Below are 9,196 nucleotides of genomic sequence, written 5' to 3'. Positions count from 1 at the left end.
TATATATTAGATTTAGATACAAAACTCCTTGGATACCATAAAACTGATCAGACTTTCATAGGAATATATGTATTGAATTAATCACGAGTTTAAGCACTTTTGATTCTACAAACTGTTAAATATTTTAAAAACCTGATATATATCATGACAAAGTCATCTTCTCCAGTCTTTACGTTATAAGTATAGAAGAAAAGAATGTCGATTTTATATTCGGGCGGGATTAAATGACATTTGGCTGATCTGGAATAAGCGAGGCAAAAAACGAACTAAAGAAGGTCCAAGTAAAGGCAAGAGCGCCTGGACGTTGTTCTTCATTCTCTTCATTGGCATTTGTTCGTGCTTCTGGTTGCACGGTTGGCACTTGAGCGTTTTGCTGTTGCGGCATAGCCTGAGGACCTACTACTTCGTTCTGTAATACTTGATTGTTGTTGTCTGCGCGTCCGTTGTTATTTTCAGCCAATAGGATTGGCTGTACCCTAAAGAACCCACCTTGATATCTATAACGAATACCTTGTGTTACATCTAATAATTTTCAGACAAGTTCAAAAAAAAGCATCAAAGAAACATGTATAGAGAGTATGTACAAGATATCCCGTAAGTTTTTTTCCAAGCGCTTTCGTATAAGTAGAGCGAAAATCAATTAAATCGAAAAGTTTATTATTTTACAATTTTCGCAATAGTTAACAAAATATTAATTATTAAAAACTGTCGAACATTGAAATGATCTTCAATAATTTTTTACTCGTATACTATGAACTTTACAAAAAAATTGTAAGAGACAAGTTTTTTTTTGAAAATCAATATTCAGCGATTTTTAATAATTAATATCTCGTTAATCATTGCGAAAATTGCAAAATGATAGAGGATTTTTCGACTCAATTTAATTCGCTCTATCTATACACTTGGCAAAAACTTACGGGACATCCTGTATACGTAAAAAAGGAATTATGATCTACATTGAGAAAAAAAAATATTAACTTTTAATAAATATTTCTTTGAAAAATGCTAGCAAACAATAAATATTGAGATAAATTTAAAAAATGATAGTTTAATCAAATTAATACTTGTACTATTAGTAATAAATATGTGTTTAGTAAATATATTTAGTAAATATTTCGCTAGAACTATTTGAAGAAATATTAAAATTTGATAAATTTGTTTTTAGTGTATTAAAGAATATGTGTATTAGAGAATTGGGACTTACAAATATATTGCAAATCCCAGAAACGTGACGATGAGGAACCTGAGTGGGGATGAATAGAAATACACTATACCAAATAGAACAACGATTCTAGATAACATGTAGAAGAAGTCCAACCAGTCGCGGTTAAATGCAGCATCCTCGCCTGCACCATTATTTCCTGCATTGACATCGGCTGCATCTTGAGCAACTGGTTGGGGTTGCTCATCACCAACATTGTTATTATTATTGCTCGTGTATGTATGTTGAGCCGTATCACTTGTATTGATATTCATTTGCTGCAGATATGGAATACTGGCTTGCAACTGTACACCTTGCGCTGCCATTCTGAAAATAATCACATTGTAATCACATTTATGCATTTTTTCCTTTACTAAACAGTTGTAAAGGACAGCTTACAATTGCATATACTGTGTAAAATAATGTGTATATGCCTGTTGCAACCAAGCTAACTGTTGACTATTTCGAGGATCAAGATACTGCTGAGATAAGTATTGTTGATGCTGAGCTGCAGTAACATTAGCATTCTCTTGATTTTGATTTTGAATAGTGTTATTTCTGATATGAGTATTTCTTATTGCAGATCCAGCATCTATATTTATTTCAGTTGATTGATTTTGATCCGACGTAGCCTGAGCAGCGCACATCTTTTGTGGAGTACAGACTAGATGAACGGTATACGCTTGATCCTCTGAACCATCGCATTGTCTCAAGACATCCTTCAATTGTGCAGAATCGTTTAATAACTGACCGGAATAGATCAATTTCTGATGTGAACTTTCCTACAAACAACAATAATAATGACTTAGATCACTTGTATATCTTAAACATTTTGTAATACAATACAGGGTACAATAATAAATAATTGTAGCATTAATATTAAAAATTTTAAGATAAATAAAAAGATAAAATAAATAGAAATTTAAAAACTTTTTAGGAATTAAAATACATTTTCATAAAATATATATCGTCCATAATATTAATATATGTATCATGTAATATTATTACAACAACAGGCATATAAATAAATTATATTAATAAAAATGAATAACAATTTAACACAAAGACATCACACCTTTTTAAATCATCAAAAAAGCTCACAAATATATTCATCTAATAATACTAATCTTTCCTTTAAAACATAACTCTTAAAGTCACTTGCAGATTACTGATAATTTTGTAAACAACTCTGGCAGAAAAAAATTTGTACGAAAAAGTACAAAATACTTACATAGATGAAAAAAGATCTTAGAATTCTTAGTTTTTCATAGATATTTGTAATAGGACATAGAGTGAGATTTGTCTTAGAAATTCTTAGTTTTTCATAGAGTTTTCATTCACAGTGAGACATAGAGTGGCATTGTTTGAAGGTGGAGGATTTCTCTTTTTCAAATAAACAATATCATTCTACATCCCACTATGAATATCTATGAAAAACTAATAATTAAGATTGTATCTAATTAGGAAGCATTTAAACATTTCGAATATCATTGTTTAAAGAGATAGTTATCTTTTCGCTTACCTTTAATGGAGCAAAGAGAAAAAAAAAGAAGACAAAATATAAAGAGAAACACACTCTGCTTTCACCGGGCGGAAATAATTACTTTCACGCAACTTACTGGTTTGCTGGGATAGACTTCGGACAGATATTCCTTCAAACGACCAATAGTCCAGCCGAGATCGCATTTAACTATCTGATCTTTGATTTGTTGATTTGGTGCCTTTATTATAAGATTAACGGCGGCGTCTGCCATCCTCTCGGCGTGTCACCAGCTAGTCACAGCCAGCCCGAGGCAACCCGAGGTCAGCTGTTGACGTAGTACGTAACAGCAATTGATAAGCCTAGCCGTTTCGACGTCGTTCAACTCACGACGAAATTGACGATGCCGATCGTTCCCTTCGTCGATTGAAAAAGCGCGTCTCGATCTTTAATTAGGAAAATTCCTGCACGATTTACTCTTGTCACGTTACTTTTTAACAAATTCTGTCGACCGATCGTACCCGACCACCGTCAAATGTCATCTGATATCGCTCAACGTAATCATATATATATATATATACATACATATGTACAAACATTATCGCGACTCACGACATGAAATTGTCAGAATTGCGATTTGGCGATCGTTCATTGGTCCAAGATTACAAACTCCCACTCGTGCACGCCTTATGCAAGAGTTGTGCCGAGTTTTCAAGACTGCTGCGTTCCGAAAAGCACTAAGCGCAAACACTTTCTGCGAGGACAATCTATAATTTAGACGATCTATAATTTCATAAACGTAGTGTAGAATTGTAAGAATTGACCAATCGCACTACAATACGAGGAGAATATTCGATTGTGAATTTTTGCAATTACTATTGCTTACAACAATTACAATTACGCTTTCGCAATTGTAAAATAAGCTTTAAAGCTCAATACGAATCGATGACTGAAAAAGTATAGGACATTTTAATGAACGTGAAAAATCTAATAATTTTTATTTTCAATTCGTAATTTTCGTAACATAGAAATTTGATTTTATGTGGCTTAATTTAAATGCGTTTACGAAATAAATATGGCGGTTTTCAGGAGGGAATTAGGGAGAAATCAAATTTAACGGATTTTCTTTTCTCTCAGCTGCTCTCAGCTGCTTTCAGCAGCTTAGTTGTACAGTGTGTACAAGTGTGTAATATATATGTGAATAAAATGTATGTATTAAAAATATTCTTTTCATTTTATACGTCAAATTAAGATTCTGTGATACAAAGAATTTTACAAAAAAAAAAGGAATATTTTTATTTATGTTACAGGATTCCATCGAAACCTAGACGAAGTGAATCTAGACGATCATCGGTAACTACATATCTATTCATATGACTTATAACTTTTCTAGTTAATTTTTTAAATTAAAGAGTTATCTATTTTAACAATGTATATTATTTTTATTAAAAATTAATAATTCTTAATAAGAATCATGTTGGTAGATTCTTAAACCATGTAAACCACGGCAACCATTGCAAAATGTGAATTTTGATTCTTCATCCAATGAAAACAGTCCAAGTTCATCAAAAAACAAGAGACGAGTTAGTTTTGCGGAGAAAAAACATGTCAAGTGAGTATTTGGTTTTGTAATGCTTGGTTACAATTTGTTATTCAAATCTTTATTTTATTCTGTGCAGAGAATTTTGTCATTCTACTGAACAAGGTACTGTGTGGGATAATACATACGAAGAACAGGATTCTACTTTAAAAGGATCTTTTGTAATTGATCAGAATGCTGAAGGTGAAATGATAGAAAATATACATACCTCTATAATAATGACTGTATATGTATTCGTTCTGAAAATAGTTTATGTTGTCCAAACAATACCTACCTTTAAAATAAAAGAAAATTTATTAAAAAGGACTATAAGCCAAAATAACAAATTTAATATACATAAGATACAAATAAGATGCAAATAAATAAATATAAATAATAAGATACATTAAAAATAAATAAAAATAAGAATATTTCTATCTTAAACTAATATTTTTATTATTATCTTATTATGTACATTAAATTTGTTATTTTGGTAGCTCTTCTTAACATATTTTCTTTTTAATTATTTGAGCCATATTATACATATTATTTATTTTAATAGGTATCTATTTAGTTGATAATCAACTACCACAAGGATCTGTTGCAACAGCCAATGAAGGAAATAATGATACAAACTATAATTTAGGTTTTAGTGCAGTGCATGCACTAAATAAATCTTGCATATCTAATGATTTGGTATCAAGTAATTTGGATACAGAATATATACAGTTGTCTGATGAAGAATCTCAATTTGGACAAATTATAATAACAGATATATCTAAAAGTATAAAGTCAAGCAATATTACAATATATAGAGATTCTGATGAAGAAGACTGTAAAGATAATGTTGCTAAAAAATATCCTTCTGAGTTTTATTCTAATAATGTTGACTCTGAATTAGACAAAACACGTATTCAAGATTTTTCTATGGACCTAACAGCACCAATATGTACATCTTTAGTACCTTCATATTTACACGTTGAAGAAGAAAAGAAACAAGAAGGTAATTTAAGGAAAATAATAATAACATAAATAATTTAAAAACAAATACTACTAAAAATAATCGTGTATCAATGGAATATATTAATTGTAATATGTCAATGAATATTATTATACCGAGGCTGTACCAATATTTGCGGAATCTGTTGTTTCTAATTTAGAAATTTTCGAACAAATTCCAACAATATTACAAAACTGTGAACATATGAAATGAAATGCTACAAATACTCATAACTCTCTATTTCCAACAAATTTACAATCTAATTGTTTCTAGAGACATTTCTGAATATATACCAGATGTAAGATATGCCAATGACTCAATGATATTAACATCTGTAATACAATCATTTACATTTTATTGATGCATGATTATGTAGTAATATTTGTTTTTTAATTATTTATGTTTTCATTACAGATGCCACAGATATATGTCACACAAATAATACAATTCTCGATACTTCAATGGAAATGATTATGGTACCATCTAAAATGAATGAAAAGAAGGTCAATAATGAAATTACAGTCAAAGAAAAAGCTCTGACAAAGGATCAAATTGATAAAACTGAAATTTTTAATGATGTGCTGATGGAAATGACAAAACCTCTAGGTATCACATTGTATTCAAATGTTTGCAATAAGGAAAATATTAGTGTGGATGAACCAATATCTATAGATGATAGAACTATGTTTTTCCATAATGTATCTATGGAAATGACCAAGACAATGTCAACAAGAAACAAACAAGAAATTACTGGTAGAATTATTTATAAATCATCTGAAGAAAATACAGATAATAAAAAGGATATAAATAGATCGGACTGTTTTAATGAAAAAACACTAACATTATGCAAATCTATGGAGTTTACTGAAGATCTCTCAGTTCCCTCGTGTCAAGAGAAAATGTTTCATGCTGCACACGTTGTTCACTCAAATAAAAGTACATGTGAAATTGAAAAAAACGATAAAACTAAATTTTTCAATGATGCATCAATGGAAATAACAAAGTCAGTAAGTGTAGCACCTTTAAACATTGACAAAGCGAATTTAAAAATTGATGAATTAATATCAAAAAATGATAAAACTGTACTCTTCGCTGATGTATCCATAGAAATGACCACAGCGATATCAAGAAAAGAAATTACTCAACCAATTTGTAAATCAATATCTAAAGAGAATACACATGAAGAAAAAGATAGGAATGATTCAATCTACTTTAATGAAGGAACTAAATTATTATATAAATCTATGGAATTTACCGAAGTTGTCCCAATTTCTTTGCACGAGATAACATTTAGTACTACTGATACTACTCACCCTACACAGTCCGTATCATTTTCTCAAACATTGTCAAAAACAATCTCAATACCAGCTGAAAATTCCGCGAGAGTATCATGCCAAACTGATGTAGTTGCAAGTGAAACCATTCAAGATATATCAATGGAAATAACTACTGCAGTACCATCAACATTACATTTTACACAAGATGTGAAAGTAAATGAAACAGAGAATTTAATCATTTCTAAAAATAATGAGTTCCAACATTTAATGACAAATAATAATCTAACAGAATTAAGGGAAGATGTAACAAAAGAAAATTTTACAATTCCAAGGGAAATTGTAGAAGCAGAAAATATTAGACACAATGAATTGTCTAACATTTCCATTACTCAATCTCCACTGAATAATTCATTAAGTACAAACTCAGAAAATGCCAGCGGTAAAAAAAGAATGTCTGATGACAATAAAAAATCATATTCAAAACGAGTTCGCAATTCTTTTATGGAAATTCAGTCTTCTCAAGTTCATTCTTTAAGTGATATACATTCATTTTCTGGCGCTAACTATGTAAATGATTTAAATGATATTGAACAAGAATATAATGATTCTGTAAAGAAAACAATAGATCATACACAGATATCTAACTCAAATCTTAGGAATAGTCTAGACGAGATTAGTAAATATAGTTTTTCAAGAAAAAGTTTGCCACATCTGGAAGATAGTTTTGAAGAGCTACAATCAATTAAACCGCCATCGTTCGTACATTTAGGCAGCGAGGAAGAAAGCTCTTTCCACGAAATTCAACATGAATCATCGACATCGATCATCACTGATATATCAGTAAATAATATTTCTAACCAATTAATAGTAAATAATATAATAGAATTCAACTGTCCAACAAATTCGAAGGAAAATATCGCAAACGATTATTTCACAATTTTAAGAGAAAAAGAGGAATCAATAAATACTGAGAACAATCAAACAGAAGATCGCCACGAAAATACTGTAATGAATAAAGCTGAAAATAATCAGGAAATTGATTGCCAAGCGATAATAAAGACAATTATTAATGACAATCAACTTAATAAATCAAATTATCATACGACAAAGAATATTAATGAGAAAAGCGTACTATCAATGAATACTAAGGTTGAGAAAATTGTAATAATACAAGATCTTAATTATTCGACATCATTAATTATCAAAGAAATTGAAGTAACTGATAAAATCTGAATATTGCCCTTGCTCTTTAATATTATTCTGCAATCTTGCTTTTTTTTTTTTTTTTCCGAATATATTTTTTATTTTGATCTTCTACTTGATCATCAGCTATTTCAATTTTTTGCTAATTAATCACATGAAATGATTAAGATCTTGTACTGTTACAGGAAACAAAAAAACGTGATTATCTCGAAGAAGTAATAATTGAAGATCAAATAAAGCCCAAAAAATATAGAATAAATTTAAATAATGAAGTGAAACAACAAAATATGAGACAGAAAGACAAATGTGCAACAGAAGGACTCGTAACAACACATAATGTTAGCACAATTAACGAAGATCCATTTGTAACATTATTGCAAAAATTAGAAACGTATGCCGCAGGGTACATATATATTTTTAGTATATTTTACTATTAGAAAGGAATTAAAGAGATCTAATAAATTATTTTGTTGTAGGGACGATGTTATTTGGAACATATATTATAATAATATTAACAGGAAAATGATCGTTTTTGGTTTCATAGCAAATTCATTATTGATAGCGACATTTTTATCATATGATTTTAATGACTCCGAGAAAAATTTGATTAAAGAAATCAAAATTATTTCCCGCCTTGCAGGTAATTATACAAATATCAGTTTAATAATAAAGTTATGAGATTAATTTATTTTTTTTATAGATGATTCAGGAGTATTCTCAAAGATAGTTTACAAATTAATTCTGGAGAAAGTAAACGCGGAATTACTTACAAGTTCGTATAGAACTCATCAGGACATCCTTCCGATGTTAAATTTTATTTCAGAAGATGTAAAACTAACTATGGATTTCAAGTTTGATTTGAGGCGTTTGGATGATTTAAATTTAATGGAGATTACTAATGACGAGTAATAATTTACATCAAATTATATCATACTGTTACATTATATACTATTATTTAAAATATAATCAATACATACATGTGCACCGATTTGACGAAATTGTGATAATCTATTTATTTCAGAATTTCATTTATATCTCGAAGCAAACGGTTGGACATTATACTGGAAGTCACGATTAAAATTAAACGATTTGATAAACTCACTCCAAATGATATCAACTGTTATTGTATACTAGGTAGAATAAAGTAAGTTTAGATAGCTTGAATAATTATTTGAAAATTCGATATTATTTTTTTCTGTTTTTTTTTATAGGGAAACAGACATTAAAAAATTAATTAAAAATGTAAAAAGAGATCACAAATTTTTACGGAGATATATGAATGATGTTAAGGATTATATCGATATAATGGAAGAAACTTTTAAATAATTTAATGATTGAAAATAAAAAGATTTCCGATTGATCTTCTAAAATATCAGTGATTTTTTCACAATAAAAGTAAGTTAGAAATGTAATAAATAAATTTGTTAATATTTTGAATAATCGTGCAATCATTCAC

At 29.3% G+C, this 9,196-nt stretch overlaps 2 protein-coding genes across 2 annotated transcripts; one reads left to right on the top strand and one right to left on the bottom strand.

Annotated features, from left to right (window-relative positions):
• Nucleotides 1–30: 30 nt before the first annotated feature.
• Nucleotides 31–3,226, bottom strand: LOC108685136 (homocysteine-responsive endoplasmic reticulum-resident ubiquitin-like domain member 2 protein). Its single transcript, XM_018189797.1, has 4 exons — nucleotides 2,821–3,226; nucleotides 1,601–1,983; nucleotides 1,205–1,528; nucleotides 31–497 (listed from the first exon to the last, which is right to left on the bottom strand). Exons 1-4 carry the CDS (start codon nucleotides 2,953–2,955, stop codon nucleotides 221–223), a joined length of 1,119 nt encoding a protein of 372 aa, XP_018045286.1. The 5' UTR covers nucleotides 2,956–3,226; the 3' UTR covers nucleotides 31–220.
• A 547-nt stretch (nucleotides 3,227–3,773) lies between these two features.
• On the top strand, nucleotides 3,774–9,054 carry LOC108685093 (the record flags this gene model as incomplete). The annotated part of the gene is made up of 15 exons (XM_018189732.1): nucleotides 3,774–3,889; nucleotides 3,992–4,034; nucleotides 4,166–4,293; nucleotides 4,361–4,464; nucleotides 4,823–4,956; nucleotides 5,053–5,263; nucleotides 5,373–5,456; nucleotides 5,675–6,021; nucleotides 6,121–7,377; nucleotides 7,447–7,686; nucleotides 7,926–8,143; nucleotides 8,217–8,380; nucleotides 8,441–8,645; nucleotides 8,762–8,884; nucleotides 8,952–9,054. Coding segments are annotated over exons 1-15 (3,363 nt in total), but the record flags the coding sequence as incomplete, so codon positions are not given.
• Nucleotides 9,055–9,196: the final 142 nt, after the last annotated feature.

Source organism: Atta colombica, unplaced genomic scaffold, assembly GCF_001594045.1.
Source record: "Atta colombica isolate Treedump-2 unplaced genomic scaffold, Acol1.0 scaffold146, whole genome shotgun sequence".
NCBI classification, from domain to species: domain Eukaryota; kingdom Metazoa; phylum Arthropoda; class Insecta; order Hymenoptera; family Formicidae; genus Atta; species Atta colombica.
The sequence above is the reverse complement of the archived record's forward strand: the minus strand, read 5'-3'. Positions and strand labels throughout refer to the sequence as shown.